General features: G+C 39.2%; 2 protein-coding genes across 2 annotated transcripts; both read left to right on the top strand.

The window, feature by feature from the left end:
• Nucleotides 1-4,304: 4,304 nt before the first annotated feature.
• On the top strand, nucleotides 4,305-9,409 carry LOC119492450 (protein MLP1-like). Its single transcript, XM_037776910.1, has 7 exons — nucleotides 4,305-4,513; nucleotides 5,453-5,724; nucleotides 6,848-7,010; nucleotides 7,121-7,367; nucleotides 8,220-8,320; nucleotides 8,787-8,937; nucleotides 9,219-9,409. Exons 1-7 carry the CDS (start codon nucleotides 4,383-4,385, stop codon nucleotides 9,318-9,320), a joined length of 1,167 nt encoding a protein of 388 aa, XP_037632838.1. The 5' UTR covers nucleotides 4,305-4,382; the 3' UTR covers nucleotides 9,321-9,409.
• A 1,373-nt stretch (nucleotides 9,410-10,782) lies between these two features.
• Nucleotides 10,783-15,384, top strand: gstt1a (glutathione S-transferase theta 1a). Its single transcript, XM_037778671.1, has 5 exons — nucleotides 10,783-11,137; nucleotides 11,764-11,851; nucleotides 13,265-13,415; nucleotides 13,748-13,924; nucleotides 14,650-15,384. Exons 1-5 carry the CDS (start codon nucleotides 11,029-11,031, stop codon nucleotides 14,848-14,850), a joined length of 726 nt encoding a protein of 241 aa, XP_037634599.1. The 5' UTR covers nucleotides 10,783-11,028; the 3' UTR covers nucleotides 14,851-15,384.
• The last annotated feature ends 2,279 nt before the right edge of the window (nucleotides 15,385-17,663 follow it).

The following is a 17,663-nucleotide window of genomic DNA, read 5'->3' on the forward strand; positions in this document are numbered from 1 at the left end:
AAATTTGGAAAATGTAAAAAAAAAAAAAAAAAAAAAAAAAAAGTAAAGAAATGTCAGGCAAATGTCCTAAAAAAAGTCTAAAAAAATGTAAAAAAAAAAAAAAAAAAAAAAACTTAAACTAAATTATTTCTATTTTATTGTCATCATTTTAATGACTCTACCAAAATGGCCTGTGTTGAACAATAAAAAATATTATAAATATGCGTATTATTATACCTATTTACTTACTTACTTATTTATTTACTAAACCATTTTAACTTCTATTTAAGTGATCGTACTGGGAGATTGATTTTTACCTTGAAAAAAGTCATCCTCTGATTTACCGACGTCTCTTTATACATCCATGACCACAGACTCACTGGCGCTTTCAGTCCAAAATGGCTGCAGCGCTATCGCAGCGCAATCTAGTGGCTGTTGTCAAAAAAACACCGGAGTTTCTCCTCTTTGCTTCATTCAGGCTCATTGATGTGTTTTAATGGATCTCTATGGCTCAGAGGAAGAAGAGATATCAGGCTGTGATCCACACACAATAGTTGTTAGAAGATGTATTCATTATAGTTTTGTTCTTTTAATGAGATTTGTAGTAAATCTAGAATATCACTAGACTTTAAGAGACTTCGTTAAAGTGTCCGGTGGCTGTTTGTAGTTGCAGGGTGGTCTGGTGGTTAATAGATGGTCCGCTCATAAAAAAAGGTCACAGGTTTGATCACTGCCACAGCTAATGTGTCCATGTGTCCCTGAATTAAACACTGAGCCATTGTGTTAGAGCTCGGAGTATAAATCTCAGTCGTGGACAGAAAATGTCGTCTCGCTTTTTACGGCAACATCCAGCCGTAAAAACTCTGACATGTGATATATATAAGTTTGAGCTGAAACATCTAACGTACGTTATCTGTGGCAGCAGATCTGGCGGCTGAAGTCGCTCTCATCAGACAGAGCGCTCCACATCGCTCCGGTACTCTGCCCTGTAACGAAGGACTGGAGTCCAATCATACGCTTCCTGTCATTATGATACCTCCTGTTTAAAGTGAAACCCTGAACAAAGGTTAGGCTAAATCCGCTCTGCCTGAGAAATCCATTTTTTATACGGCTGGTTATGGGTTCGTGTCAGCCGCACTTTTTCGAAACAAAGACCACATGTGTCCATTTAATGCGAACCAGACGCGTGGATGGAAGCGACCTGCCTCCAGCTGCCTGCCTCCTCTGGCTCTGCGGAGTGAGCTATGAAAAACCGCCCTGGCGGGGGGTTAGAGGAGGCGCAGTGGGGGTTATTAGTGGGTTTAACCCTCCTTCTCCTTCTGGGGTGACCCCAGGTGACCCCTGGAAGGCCTCGCCACAACAAAAAGGGCCAAAAGGGGCGACGGCGGAAAGAATGGAGATCAAAACAGAGCCGGAGAATTGTGCTGCTGCTGCTAATCTGGGTTCCCTTCAAGGATGTCAGACATCAGCATCCTCTGTGGTCAAATAATGAGTTTACGTCAGCAGGCATCACTTTACTGCAGTTTGGTAAAAGATAAAAAGAGTTTTGATTGGCAGAGTGGTTGAAATATTTTGCCTCGGGGACGATAAGCTCGCTTCAACTGTGGCATTAAGATAAAATACCTGCAGCTGGTGCAGAAATCTCACACTATTTAAGGCCGCTTTTATAAAGGGATTTACAGCGTTACAGTGGCCTTATTGTACTTTATGGTAATTCAATCTTCATAGGTTTTATTCAGCCCGGTCGCACGACAAGGTGTATGCAAGTTAAAACCGTGTAAATAAGAACGCCGTTCTGGCTTTAGTCGTGTCATTTGTACGCCTGCAGCGACTGCAATGTAAACGCATACGTGCAGCAAACCATATGGTTAGTTTTGAGGTATTTATCCAGCCCGTTCTCATTCTCAGGGCGTCAAATACCAACGCTTAGTCACGGCCGTTGGCGTGTGATACCACCGCGCAAGACAGACTTTAGCGTTTACCGGGCGTTCTATTCCGTACGATGTAAACGTACCATCCGAAGCAACAGTAAACGCTCAGGGAAAACGCCTCGAGGAGTGACTGTGGTGACGTATTTTTTTTAACTTCTTTTTATTTCCTTTCAACAGGTCCAGTCGTAAAGCACAATCACATGTTTTAACACGACACAACAGGGTCATAAGTGTCCTTAGGAGGCGAGCCAGTGAGCTTCGGCGTCCCCACAATGTCCACACATTGTTCCATTAAGTAGGAATGAGTAATATTTTTCGTCCATAGGCCCAGGGGGGGAAAATAACATGTTTATTTATACTTATATTTGGACAGAAGAGGAGATAAGTAAAGAAAAGGAATTGAAAAAGAATAAATAAATAGATAAATAAATAAAAATAAAATAAAAATCAGAGATAGAGTTAGAAAATAAAGGTGACGTAGTTTAAAGAGCAGAAAAAACGCACTAATGGTGGGTGGGTTCTGTTCATATCCTGTGCGCATTAAGTTTCACTTTCTTGTACAATCAGCTCTTCTTCCGTGTTCACAACATTCAGTTTTCACTTTACAAACGTAGTCGTTTTAAGCCCAACCATGTAGTTTTTTCTTAATCCTAACTATGGTGGTTTTGTTGCCAAAATCTAGCGTGACGTATGTGACGAGTTAAGATGAGAACATGTTGATTTATCAGAGATAGTTCCCTTTTGGTAACTTTAGAAATGCTCATACAGGAAGTTGTCGGCAGCCTGGGAGAAAGTAGTAGAGTAAAGGAAGTCCTCATCACTGCAGACACACGCAAGTTGGTTTGTAGAGATTACAGCTTGTTTTTTATTTGACTTCAGCTTCTAAAGTGGTTCTGAATTGTGTTATTTTTCTTTTTTACAAATCTTTGGTAATTGCTAAAACTGTCTCCCCCGAACCAATTTGGTGTGCGCTTTGGTTGAATTTGCATCATTTCTGGCTATCACAAAATCTTTTTTTTATTTTTTTTATTTCACAATACAAAATAGAAAGATGAAAAAAATCTGAGCAAAATACCAACAGGGTTAAACACTAAGAACGAGTTGTACATAAACAAAAGAACCAAACAAACCAAGAGCTTTATGATGTGGCTGCTCTTGAGGTAAAAACACCACGACTCAGGAACAAAATAACTACAGACAGCAGGTCACACTGTCGTCCACAATACGGTTATAAATGATAGATTTAAAAACACGCTAAGTGTTGATGTCAAAGAGGAATGCCTGGGTGAAAAATATTGACTTGCTTGGACTGATTGTTATATTTATTTATTTATTTTTTACTCATTATGTAACCCATAAACATATGTAATGAGCTATATAAATATGAAACACAATGTACTACATATACAAAAATCATACTATAATACTATATTGTACTGTTTACTTGTGATTTCAAAGTATGTCTGCAGCGCTCAGGTGTGAATATTTAGTGACCTTGCACTGGTATTTCTCTTTAATGCAGTACTTGAATGATTTACTGCAGTAATATTTTGGCTCAAAGTAGTTGCATAAGTACTCATAAGTAATGAGCTCAACCTTCCTATAGTTTATGTCCGTCGTTGACCCAGTTGACCTCGTCCTGGTGCATTCCAGGTGGAGTTTCTCCAGCCGTCCCCGTCTGTCTCACACTAACTCACTCTGAGTGTCTCCACGGTGAACTGAAGTACCTCTAAACACACTCAAACATGAACCGGTGTGAACTTCAGAGGGTGATATTGACCTCTACTGATCTCTATTGGTGATGAGGGGGAAGTGCAATAACTTGGACCTACTGCCTTAAACACACACACATGTTTACTGTAAGACATTTCTTTGGGACATTACATTGTCCTACATTTATTTCCTGGAGACTTACCCTAACTTTAACCTAATCCTACTTGCCTAACCCTAAACCTAACCTTAACCACTGACCCAAAAAACAACTGAAATAAAGAATAAATCTGTAATAGTTTTGATATATTATATATTATTATATGCTATTATATGCTCTTATATTAAATGATATGATAATATATTATATGACATTACATTACATTACATTATATTATATTATATTATATTATATCATATTATATTATAATATATTATATTATATATTTCCATTTAAAAAAATAAAAACTAACCCTAACAGCTGGATTGAAGTCCACTATTTCATGATTATATCATTATTATATATATATGTATTTTTTTTTAAATAAAAAAGTCCTAAAAAATCTATTTAAAAAAAATAATAATTGTTTTCTGTTGTAACTCTTATTAATGGCAGTTGCCAGTGAAAGTAGGTGAGAACATTCCGAGCAGTCCCTGAAGGCAGCATTCCCTGGCAACAACTTAACGTTAGTTTCTCATTTAACATTTTTCTGTGAACTTTCTATGAAAATTATCCTAAAAGAAGATTAAAACAAGATCAAAATGACTCAAAGCCAGAAAAATATACAGGAACAAGACAAACCCGTAAATATGGAGGATATTATCGATTCTGAGTCCAAAGAGAAGGCCTTATATCTGATACAAATTCAATATCTGGAGGATCGGCTGGAGAGGTGAGACTGAGTTAACTAGCTAGCTAACTATTATATGCTCTTATATGATATGATATATGATATAATATAATATGATATAATATGATATCATATCATATTATATTATATCTTATTATATTATATATTTCCATTTAAAAAAAATAAAAACTAACCCTAACAGTTGGCAGGTTGAAGTCCACTATTTCATGATTATATTATTATTGTGTATTTCATTTTTTTTTTTTTTTTTTAAATAAAAAAGTCCTAAAAAAGTATATTTTTAAATTGTTTTGTTTTCTGTTGTAACTTTTATTAATGGCAGTTGCCAGTGGCATCGTTTTTAATAGATTATATATTGATATATTTTATTACATATTTCCATTTTAAAAATAGATATATTCATATTCACATATACATCAGTGCAAAATATCAAAATATAGTCAAATTACTATAGAAAATCTGCATTTCTTCACATTTGAGAAGCTGGAACCTGCAAATGTTTGCATGATAAATGACTGAAACACAGACTAATTGTTTCAGCTCTCAAATGCAATTTTCAGTATTTAAGTTAGTCAGCCTTGGTCTCATATGTTTGTCTATTATGTTATGTCTTTTAGAGCAACTCATTCAATTGATTAAATTAGTTTGGGTTCCACTTCTTTAGCAGATCATTGCACGTTGTTGTTATCAAATAATTAAAAAAATATATAAGAAAAACAGTATGATATGTGGTGGAGGAGCCTCAAAGTCTTACTCGTACCTCATTTAAGTACTGATCTTGTTTTACAAAATAAAACATCTAATGGATTTTCACCAGCTCACTATTGACGTACTGTAAGGACAAGCTTCAGTCACAATTTCAGCTTGATGAAAACTCTTTCTGCAGTTATCATTTTATTTTAAACAACAAAAATCTCAGTAGATTCTTACATATAATAATAAGATATCTTTAACCTGCAGTTGTCAGCTTAAACATGAGGAACTGGGGAAACAGACCATGGAGCAGGCCTCGCTGTACAACGAGCTGGAGGACGACAAGAAAGACACCACTGAGTTGCTGAAACGCACCCTGGTTTCAAAAGAGAAGAAGGCGAAGGAGCTGGCTGAGCAGATAGAGAGTAAGCAGCAGAAGGACGAACAGGACAGAGAGGCCGTGAAGCTGCAGCACAGCCAGCACATGAAAGAGCTCCACGAGCACTTCCATGAACTCAAATCAGAGAAGATGATGCTGGGTGAGACAATGGAAAACATGTTTGCTACTCAGTATTTAGTTGTTTCATCTTCCACACTTTTAGGACGGATTCAATCTGCAGCGACGACACTTTGGGAAAAATCAATATGTATTGTGATTTTTAAGTATTGTGATTCGATATTACGATTTATTGCGATTTTGGTTAACTTTTTTAACACTAGACCATGGGGGAAAAAGTTGAATCATACACTTCTAGGGACTTTTACTTTGGAAAATATCTAAATTAATGTCCTGAAGTCAAATATATCAGTCATTGTCAACCCAAAAATCAAAGTTTTTGATTTCCCTCACAAATTAGTGGTATTTTCTTTTGAATTTATAAGGGACATGTAATGTTTTATACTTCTGGTGAATATAATCCAATCAATCTTATTTCCATATATGTATTTTGTATATACAGTTCCCTTTGTTAACACCTTATTTTGAAAACCGGACGTAGTCACATTGTGTTTACTTCCTCTAACTTCTCCAAGGTGGCCTCTAGCTCTCCCGTCAGCTCCGTTCTCTTCATCCATCCATGGTCAGCTCCATCGGGGCCGTTTCAATGCAGAGAACATAAATGTCAGTATCTGTGTGCTCTACAGTCGTAGCGTCGGCCCATTTGACCACGGAGACGAGAGCGACGGCCGGCTTGACCGCGCGTTACCGCGATACGATAACATTTCCTGTCCGTGACAGAGTTCGCATGCAGCTTTATCCGTGATGTCTAGCTCGGCTTTTCCTGTCAATGTGTGAAACCCAAAGTGTTTCCATCCTTTACTGGATGTGTAGTGTTTACCACGTTGGATTTAACTTGTGAGGGTGCAGCTCGTATCCACGCTGACCCTCCAACGTTTTATACTTTCTCGTTTCGGCTCGCTGCGGTTTGTTTTGGTTGGAAGGGATATGACGTCACGTTACTCAGACTACAACAATATAAGCAATAACTTCCTTCTACCTCCACATAGACTCAGATGAAGCAAATATATCGATTCTGGCATTAAAACATCTATGACAAAATCATAAAAAAAAAGCACAATACATACTGTAGGTGAATCGATTTCTCCTCTCCTCTCCTCTCCTCTCCTCTCCTCTCCTCGCTTACCCTCCTCTCTTTCCCTCAGTGGCAAAGCTTCAGGAGCTGGAGGAGTCGGAGGAGCGGCTGATACTGCAGAGGCCGTCGATGTCCGACATTGAGCTTCTTATGAAGGAGCTGGACTGTCATGAGGAAAAGCATCTAGCTGCCATCGACAGGCTGAAGAAGGAAACAGAGTTGGAGAAGGAAAAGTAAAGTTTAGCGTTACATCCGCAGGGAGATTTTTCATGCTGATCTTTGATATTTGATTGTTGTTTTGAAATGTTGGTCAGTAAATGTTTACCCTGTCCTCCAACAACAGGATGATGATTTGGAAGCAGTACATGGCGGACAGAGTCGTTGAGCAGAAGACCTCACAGATTCTCAGGGTGGAGAGAGCTCATCACAGAGAGCGGCTGGAGATGCTCCCGTTCCTGCTGAACAAAAACTTGACTCTGTTGAGGGAGAAAGACGTCCTGCGAGACAAAGTCAGGGATCTTTGCTGTGAGAGGGACCACCTCAAGAAAGATCTCAAAGACAATATCCGGGAGAGCTTCACCTGCAAGGAGGTAAGAGGACAACTATCACACAACAATGTCAATCAGGCTCATGGGGCATCCAGACTTGAACCAGAGACCTCTTGACCTGCAGTCAAATGCCCCAACTCTCTGATCACACTAGCAGTGTCTCTGATGTGTTTCCAGACAGGCTTCACTGTTTGTGAGAGAATATGTGCAATGAACTATTCTGTTGTGGCCACAGTGGCCACTGTTCAACAAAAGCCAGCAGTAGTAGTAGTCTGGCTTTAAGATAACATTAAAATGTCTTGGTTATTATACAGTGTTTGGCCTGGACTGTGGCTTCGAGAGCTCTATCTGCTGTTGTACTAGCTTCTAGATTTGTTATTGCCTTCATTTGAGTCTATGCAGAGGCAGAAGGAAGTTACCGCTTTTATAATTGTAGTCTGAGTAACGTGACTTCATATCCGTTCCGTATCCGTCAACCAAAACAAACCTCAGCGAGCCGAAACGAGAAAGTAGAAAACGTTGGAGGGTCAGCGTGGATACGACCTGCACCCTCACATGTTAAATCCAGCGTGGTAAACACTACACATCCAGTAAAGAATGGAAACACTTTGGGTTTCACACATTGACAGGAAAAGCACAGCTAGACATCACGGCTAAAGCTGCATGCTAACTCTGTCATGGACAGGAAACGTTATGGTATCGTGGTAACGTGTGGTCAAGCCGGCCGTCACTCTCATCTTTTTTCCATGTGAGCATATTATTTATGGTTAAAAAAAATATTCTCTGATGGGATAAGCTGATATTTTTATCGAGAAAATATCATCTGTTGCTAACAAACACAATGTTAGAAATGTCCTACCTCGCCAAAATAATTGAACATCTTCCCTTCTTCAGGAGGTGGAGCAGCGGACGAAGGAGTGGCAGCAGCTGAAGGTGGAACTGAAGGACCGTAGCGTCGCCCACAAGAATGCGCTGGCTGAGAAAGAGACTCTCAGGTAAAAGTTTCTACTCTCTTTCTACCGTCCACACCTGAGATTCAGATCCACATTCACCGTCATGTAAGGTTCATTTCAAGAACGTTAAAATACTCAAGATTCAAAGTATCAAACCCCATTTTTCATACTAATTATTGATCGACTTCACTGCCTCCGTTCATAGAAGTAAACAGACAATACAGACTAATGAAACATGCAGGGAGCATTCGGATTTGAACTTGAAGAGTTACAATACGGCAAGAGGCCGTGTGTCGCAAACTGCCGTTAAAACCCCAATTGAGACGCATATTCTGAATGCGCTGCATACACGTCCAAAGAATGCTCCTAAAACCTGAATAATATCAACATATCATGCGTGTCTTTATCAGAAAATGCTAAAATTTATAATATTGTCATATTCTGAATTATAGTGGACTATTAGTTTGCATGTAAATGTAGTCAGTGTTACTGTCGTTATTGTTTTCAGACAGCAGCTGGCCTCACTGTCCAAGCAGAGCCGTCAAAAAGCAGCCGAGGCAGTTCAGCTGAGGCCAGTGCTCCAGAGAGAGAGCAGCAGGAGGAGGCAGCTGGAGGGCGTCATGCAGGAAGCAGTCATCGTTCTCAGACACATCCTGATGGTAAAAACACACACAGTCCTGTCCAGGAGCATCAGGACAGCTGCTTTAGTTCCGAAATACCATAATATCCGAGGGAGCTGTATTCCAGAGAGGGGTAGAGGATTCATTGGTTGTTGGTTCAGTTTGGCTGGTTTTAATCCAGGAAGGTCAGATGTCACACCTGCTGTTCAGACAAACATCCAGCGGTGGAAGAAGTAGTCGTATCCTTTTAATATGGATCTTTAGCAAGTCAACAACAAATCTGACAATGTCAGATACTCCATGTTGTCTGTCCTCTGCAGGACTCAGAGAAGGTTTCCGAGAGGAAAACGCTGAGGCTGCTGGAGATCCTGGAGAGCAGCGCCGTCCCGGGGTCCAGGCTCCGCCCTCAACAACTCACCTGAGGAGAGCAGGTTTTTCAGTAATAAATAATGGAAACATACATATATTAGCATAAGGCAAGCATATTTGAGTATTAAATACTTGATAAATCTCCCGTTAAGGTACATTTTGAACAGATACAAATGTGCGATTCATTTAAGATTAATCGCAATTAACTACGGATAATCATGAGATTAATCGGGATTAAATATTTTAATAGATTAACAGCCCTAGTATGTATATATCTATTATTGTAAATCAATTAACAACACAAAACAATGACAAATATTGTCCAGAAACCCTCACAGGTACTGCATTTAGCATAAAACAATATGCTCAAATCATAACATGGCAAACTGCAGCCCAACAGGCAACAACAGCTGTCAGTGTGTCAGTGTGCTGACTTGACTATGACTTGATCCAAACTGCATGTGATTATCATAAAGTGGGCATGTCTGTAAAGGGGAGACTCGTGGGTACCCATTAGAGGGTTCTATGGTTACCTTTGAGGTCAGAGGTCAAGAGACCACTTTGAAAATGGCCATAGCAGTTTTTCTGAAAAATGTCAGAAAAATGTCAGAAAAAAGTCTGGAAAATGTCAGAAAATGTGCGACAAATATCCGAAAAAAGTAAAACATGTGTGTAAGTTTGGAACGTTATTTAACCTCCTTTAACCTCCTTATCTTTGAAAAATGTCAGAAAAGAAAATCTGAAAAAATATCTGAAAAAATGTCGGACGAATGTCCGAAAAAAACTTTTAAAAAAGTCTGAAAAATGTCCAAAAAATTGACTGAACAAAGTTTGAAAAATGGAACAAAAATATATGTCTGAAAAATGTAAAATAAATGTAAAAAAAAAAAATTTAAAAAAATTTAAAAATGTCCAAAAAATGTCAAATAAAATAAAAAAAAGTTCGAAAAATGTCAGACAAATGTCCCAAAAAAGTCAAAAAAAAAAGTTAAAAATATATTTTTTAAAGGTCAAGAATGAAAAAAGGTTGAAAAATGTCTGACAAATTTCCGAAAAAAGGTAAAAAAGTGTCAGAAAAATGTCCAAAAAATGTTTGTTGGTTTGGAGCATTGTTTAACATCCTTTCCCGACAGGTTAGTATGACATGGTGGATTCCTTAGGTACTATCTTCACTCTAGCTTTAAAATTGAGCCCGCTCCAACCTAAAAATCACATTTTGCGTTAATGCGTTAAAGAAATTAGTGGCGTTATTATTGCGTTAACTTTGACAGCCCTAATGATAAATAATGTAGTTTTAGACACCAGGTAGTTGATATAAAATCATAGTTTGTGTAATTAGTAGAGTAAAAATTGGTTTAAATCATATGAGGATAAGGCTGGAGAAAAAAGCATAAAATAATGTATTTTAAAAGTCTTTATGACGTCATCACCAAACATTGATCCTTCACTGACTGCTGCTGGAAACTCATTATAAAGATGACACCGGACCACAGATAAGAGGAACAGGCAGATAAATATGTGATAATCTCAGCAATGTTTACGAAAGGTTGAGCCAAGCCGAGGCCAAAGCACAGACTGCTCCACCACGCCGGCCTGCTCGCTTTGATCTGTCACCACCGCTTAGAGACCAGTGAGCCTCAGCGAGGAGAGGCGGGGCTCTGGGCAGAGGCAGGATAACAGGCGCGGCAGGAGAGGACTGAAGACACAGAGAGGAACGCCTTGGAAAGGAAACATCTGCAGCCTTCACACTCTCACACTGACATGATGGAGCTCTATCTGGACCTGTTCTCTCAGCCCTGCCGCTCCGTCTTCCTGTTTGCCAAAACTGTCGGGATTCCCTTTGACGTGAAGCTGGTGGAACTCACTAAAGGTAATCCTGCTCCACCAGACACACACAGGGACCTGTTGAATTCACACATAGCTGTGTGTGCATGTTTTAGTAAAGGTTTTAACTCATCTTCTGCCCTTAAAATAGTTTATTTTGAGCTTTAGTAAATGACCACACGGTTACCGGATGCTTGGAGTTTAACGGCCTTCAGACTGTGAACTTGTTGCTTAAGATGCAGCCTCACAGATCTCTTTGTAACTCTGTTATCACACTTTACAGGAGTTGGGAGTTGAACAGCCTTGAACTTGTTCTGTATCCACGAGCATTTAAAAATAAACCTCCTCCTCCTCTCTCAGTTTACATTTCCGCATTTCATCGAGCGAGGAGTAGAGTTACATTAACCCCTAGTTAACCAGCTTCACAAGCACACAGCGGGTCGGAGGTCAGAGCGTCCAGACTAAACATGCCTGTGTCTCTGAGGTGATCGAGTATAACAGAGACGTGCTGGGGAAACAACATAAAGGAAAGAGAAGCGTTTGAAAGAGGAAGTAAAAGGGGAGGGGAAATCATTTGATTCATTATTCCACAATCTCATATTTTATTCATTGCAACACAAACAAACTGTCATTTTTTTCATTTTAAGACATTCTCCTCTGTGTTTGTCTCAGGGCACCAGTATGGCGAGGACTTTGGAAAAGTCAACGTCATGAGGCAGGTTCCTGTCTTGAAGGATGGAGGCTTCGTTCTGACGGAGAGGTACGACGATGGTTCAGGTTGAGGATCGACTTCCTCACGTCTGCAAATGATTAGAATAATGTTTGAAAGTTGATGCTGATATTTATGGACTGGAGTTTCAAGTGTTTTGGAAGTCTATCCGTTCATAATTTAGACACCAGATAGTAGATTAATAGTGATTAATCGCGTGATTGTCTGTAGTTAAAGCGGCAGTGGGCAGAATGTTTTGGCATCATTGGGCCAAAAATCCAACCTTTCAGCATATTGTAATTCAGGTGTTCTGAGAGAAAACTAGACGTCTGCACCTCCTCACGGCTCTGCTTTCAGGCTTTACAAAATCTAGAATCGTAGTTGTCCGTTTTTCTTGGCATCTCATGCCTCTGTGACTAACGATTCCTCTTAATCATGCTTGACCGGCAGTTACGACGCAGTTAAGACGCCTACACACACTGATTCATGTTTCAGTGGGCCGGAGCCACGGAGGAGAGAAAAACCTGAGGGGACGCACCTTATTTTTCCCTGATAATGCAACAATGTGTTGAAATCGGCAGGATGAGTGTTCGTAACGCTTCCTGTTAGCAGCCGGTGGGCGGCACAATCCTGCTTGGTTAAATAGCGGAACTACTAACGTTAACAGATGTGCTGTTGAGTTATTATTATGAGACGTTCACTCTCTGCTCAGCAAAATGACCATTGGGTGAAGGTAAATTATAGCTTTATCATGATGTGTTCAAATGTAATCTTGTAAAATTAGCGAGAAACTTGAATAAATCCAGTTGTTTGAAGCAGATGTTTTCACAGTAATATAAAATAGATATTAGAGAGAGAATTATGAACTGTTTAACTTCCTAACAACTTACCAAGATTTTTTTAATCAAAGCAAATATTTTAAATAATCATAATCATTTGAATTGTGTGTTTTTATGCAAATAACCACTATAGATGACAATAACAAAGTACAGTACAGTACTGTCTACACTACCCTCCATGCCCCCAAAAATAAGGCTCCCCAGGGCTACGGTCTAATTCAAACACTGTAATTTACCGTGCATATAATGTTTTTTGTGTAAAATATATCGAATATTGAATAACATCAGATCTAAAATGTTATTCCTTCATTTAGCGCAGAGATTTCAAAGTGGCAGATAAAAAAAAATACTTGTCTGTCACAGTGGTAGGCAGTGAAACAAGTTAATTTCAGACCCTGTTGACGGGTCACAAACTTTCTCATTTTACAGCTAAACCGTGCACTACAAGATATTTCTGAAAACATTTGAGGAGAGAAATAGGCATTACTGGAACAGAATATTGATTCATATTTGATCAGCGCTGCCTAGTTTGACCGTCTGATCGGAGTTTGCGAGTGATTGACAGCCGTTTCAACAGTTTCACAAACATTCATTTGTTCCTTTCTTGTTATTTTCTGTGTTGCAGCACTGCGATCCTGAGGTACCTGGTGCAGAAGCATTCGGTGGCAGATCACTGGTATCCAGCTGAGCTGCAGCAGCGAGCTCGTGTTAATGAATATCTGTCCTGGCAGCACACGAACCTCAGAGCCCACGGGTCGAAGGTCTTCCTGCTCAGGGTACGTGTCCCAGATCAACCCACTGCTGCGTCCTCACCTGACTCACCTCAGTACACACATTTCAACACTTCAAACATGAGTTTATTAATTTTATTATTTAATGATTGATACTCTCCTTCTGCTAACTACTATTAAAGTTACATCCATGTGTGGTTTATATAGAAATATACACTAGTTATAAAGTACATACAGAATATTAATGACTATCAAAGAAAACGGAAAAATTATAAATCAGGTATCGTTAGCAGCGGTCGTATGGGAACATTATCACAGTCGTATGGTGAACGATCAACTTCTACATTGACTGCTGCTGCTGCCATTGATGTTTGCAGGCTCTGTATCCTGTCGTCATGGGAACCGAGGTCCCGAAGGAGAAGATGGACGCGGCTCTCGAGAATCTGAATCAGTCGCTCACAATGCTGGAGGAGAAATTCCTGCAGAACAAACCGTTCATCATCGGCGACAAAATCTCTCTGGCTGATCTGGTGGCTATAGTTGAGGTCATGCAGGTAATACTACTACTATTCCTACTACTACTACTACTACTACTAATACCACTACTACTACTACTACCACTACCACTGCCACTGCTACTACTACTACTATTACTACTACTACTACTACTACTACTACTACTACTACTACTACTACTGCTACTACTGGTCAGTATGTGTAAGTAAAAAGTCTACCTCTACTACTGCTGCTACTAATTCTACAGCTGTGACTGTTTCAATATGATCTCACAGGAAATTAGTTTTTTTCTTGTGGAAATACGTCACTAAATGCACAATAATAGAATAACAAGCGAGTTGCTGGTCTACCGCTGCCTCGACCGGTCAGTTAGTTTGTGTTATTGTGTGACTTTGTTGTTTTAAAGGGTTAATTTGGATTAACCAAAGTCAAACAATAACACAAACAAACAAACCGATCAAGGCAGTGGTAGACCAACGACTTCCGTGTTCTGAGAGGTTTTTTTCAATGGAGTCTGGTGACTTTGAAGAGAGCATAGATGTAAACAACGGCTTCAGTTCCCCGTTGGAAAGGGCTGTCTGACGGCGAGGTAAAGCGGTGAAAAAAACATGATTATTTTAGGTGTTATTCACCATATGAAAAACATTTCTGACTAATATCCCTTTATGGTCTCATGTTCAGCGACCTCACGAAGGAGAAACAAGATTGAGAAACTGTGATTTCATGTAATTGTAATGTCACTGTTTGCCGTGTTTTTTTGCAGCCTTTTGGAACCCGCCTGGACGTGTATGAAGGGCGGCCGAAGCTGATCGCCTGGAGGGATCGAGTGAAGAAGGTGATCGGTGAAAAGTTGTTTGACGAAGCTCACGAGGTGATCATGAAGGCGCCCAATCTGGCGGAGGAGATGAAGAACAACATGGACCTGGAGATGTTCAAACTAAAGCTTCAAAAGATGTTCAACTGAGTACAAACAGTTTATACGACTGTGGATGGTGTCCGAAAATGATGTTAATTTGAATCTAATGTCCCAAGTTTTATTATCAGCATCTTTTTTTAATCAGCCTCCTTTTTTATCATTATCCTGTGCAGGTTTGTCATGAAGTACTGAGAAATCATTTACCCAGCTTCCACGTATTAAACTGTTAAAGTGTGCACGTTGTGTAAACATTTGTGTGAATGTAAACAAATATGTTCATCTGATTCAGATAAGCAAGACAAGGCAGCTTGATAGATACCTACAGAAATAAACAGTATTTGGTCTGCCAACAAAGAAAACACACTTAATTTTCATGCTATAAATTCTGAAGGAAATCTAGAAACTGTTCAACATTTCAGCTGGAAATATTCACCATACCATCACCAATATTCACCAACTCATTGTGTATTAAAGTGTTTTCCTCTTGAACTGTTATGAATGAATGCACATGCACTATCCCCACACCCCAAATATTAAAGTGATGCATCAAAATTATGAATAAAAAAACGATTTTGTCCATTATTTAACATTTTGTCAACTTTTTAGATTTAGACAGATAATTTGGATTTATTTAAAACAAAGAAAAAATGCTGGTTTGAAGGAAGAAATACAAATTTTGAAGTTTATTATCACACTCTTCATGATGATGATATATTTATGGAGCCGTGCCGACAGTGTCTACATGTACCAGGATGCATTGTGTTCAAGCTTCTGATGCCGGAGGGTCCCCTCCGGCCATATCCTCTAACGCCAGATTCACACCAGAGCAGCGGCGAAGTGCGGCCTGCGGCGAACTGGCATGCAATATCTATGAAAAGCTGCGGCGGTGGCTCCCAAGCTCTGCAAGATACGGCCATTTGATTCTGCGGGAAGTGCAGCCAAACAAAACTTAAAAAGTTAAACTTTTAGTAGCGAAGTGCGTCAAAAAAAAAGTTGGGGAAAGTTTAACTTTTAGTAGCGAAGTACGGCAAAAAAAAGTTGGGGAAAGTTTAACTTTTGGCAGTGAAGTGTAGCCAAAAAAAAGTTAGGAGAAGTTTAACTTCTTTTTCACTTCAGCATTGGCTTCACTCTTCAGAACCAGAGGTTGCCATAGTGGAGTACAAAGTGTAATATTTCCCTCTGAAATGTGGTGGAAGAGAAGTTTTAAGTTGCATAAAATAGAAGTAAAGTACAAGTACACCAAAATGATCTTGGAAGCAAATACTTGAGTGAATGTTATCGGTGACATTCCAGCTCTGCACACATGACAGAGACTGAGTGGCTATCATTGTTTGCTCACGCTCAGCGCTGTTCCTGCTGGGAACAAGAAGCTCTTTATCTGAAAGGAAGTCTGGAAAACAGTACAGATGGAATACCAGATTTCTTTTGTCTGGTTTCGTTTCCAGACCAGGCATGTTCTCACATGTTTATCTATAATAGAAAGATGATTAGAATTTTATATTTATTCTATTATTTCTCAGTATAGATCATCTGTGTGCACATGGTGAGGAAAACACTGCCATCTACTGCATATCTTTAGTTTTAAGTACAGTAGGTCATTGTTGTCCTCATTTTCTGTGTTAGTCTCCTTTTAGGACTGCAATTAATGAATCTAACCATTAGTTTTTTTATTTTATATATATATATATATATATACTGTATATATGACAGAGAGAGCATAAAGCAGGAAATCCTCATATTGGAGAAGCTGGAACAAGAGAATATTTGACATTTATCTTTGATAATGTTAATCGATTACAACAATAGCTGTCGACTTAATTGTTTCAGTACCTCGTTCTCATTTGATTATTCCCGTTCTGATTGCAGCTGCAGACTAAAACACTTTCCTTTCCTCTTTACGGAGTCAACCATGTTGCTCCGTCATGTTTCTACAGTAGCCCAGAACGAACAAACCAAACACTGGCTCTAGAGAGAGACTTTCGCATTTTTACGTTACCTGAAGGCCACCGTAGTTCACCGACTTGTGTAACTGCGGTAACGCGAGCCACAGAGTGTTAAACTGTGGTACCGCCAGCCGCTGTCTGACTTCCGTTGATCCTAAAGTAGTGTTATTATAGTATGGATGGCCTCTGAGGCTCACGTTATCTCAGTCTTGGAAAGGGAGGAGTGAGCGGAGGGGTACTCAGTTGGTTGCAATCTGCAACCACACCACTAAATGCCGCCAAATCCTACACACTGTACCTTTATTCAATCATAGGAGTACTACTACTGCAGATTAAGACAGATTTTTTTACCCCGAATTGGTCAATTTGAAGTTCAGTTTGAGGATGGATCGGTTAAAGATCTGGCTTTTGGACGATCGGGTGGATTTCTGGCAGGTCAGTGATCACATTTCCCAGCATGCTGCTATCAACAGATCCGTTAAAAACTGTACTGAGCTTGTTTTAATATTGTCAGAGTAATAGTTTACTTTAACACTGTAAGTGAGACTAAGCTGTCTGACTGAACGTTTCAAGAATTTTCAAGAATCAAGAGTCATTTTCAATTTATAATCTAATTTATTGTCATTATGTTGTGTTTTAAGGTGCACATTTAAAGGTCCCATATTGTAAAAAGTGAGATTTTCATGTCTTTTATATTATAAAGCAGGTTTAAGTGCTATATAAATACTGTTAAACTATCAAAACGCTCAATATACGTAGAAAAACACACAGCCCGTATTCAGAAATTGTGTTTGAAACAAGCCGTTAGGATTTCTGTCCATTTGTGATGTCACAAATATACAATATTTAGACGATTCACACGGTTTTAAGCGTAAACATTCTAAATGTGTCCCAGTTTATTTCCTGTTGCAGTGTATG

This window comes from Sebastes umbrosus, chromosome 8, assembly GCF_015220745.1.
Source record: "Sebastes umbrosus isolate fSebUmb1 chromosome 8, fSebUmb1.pri, whole genome shotgun sequence".
Taxonomy (NCBI): domain Eukaryota; kingdom Metazoa; phylum Chordata; class Actinopteri; order Perciformes; family Sebastidae; genus Sebastes; species Sebastes umbrosus.

What these genes read in the sequence shown, in the direction of transcription:
- LOC119492450 (XM_037776910.1), top strand. Translation starts at nt 4,383, where the DNA reads ATGACTCAAAGCCAGAAAAATATACAGGAACAAGACAAACCCGTAAAT. An exon ending in CTGGAGGATCGGCTGGAGAG is followed by an intron (nt 4,514 to 5,452) that starts GTGAGACTGAGT and finishes TTTAACCTGCAG; the next exon opens with TTGTCAGCTTAAACATGAGG. An exon ending in TTCTCAGACACATCCTGATG is followed by an intron (nt 8,938 to 9,218) that starts GTAAAAACACAC and finishes TGTCCTCTGCAG; the next exon opens with GACTCAGAGAAGGTTTCCGA.
- gstt1a (XM_037778671.1), top strand. Translation starts at nt 11,029, where the DNA reads ATGATGGAGCTCTATCTGGACCTGTTCTCTCAGCCCTGCCGCTCCGTC. An exon ending in GGCTTCGTTCTGACGGAGAG is followed by an intron (nt 11,852 to 13,264) that starts GTACGACGATGG and finishes TCTGTGTTGCAG; the next exon opens with CACTGCGATCCTGAGGTACC. An exon ending in CGAAGGTCTTCCTGCTCAGG is followed by an intron (nt 13,416 to 13,747) that starts GTACGTGTCCCA and finishes TGATGTTTGCAG; the next exon opens with GCTCTGTATCCTGTCGTCAT.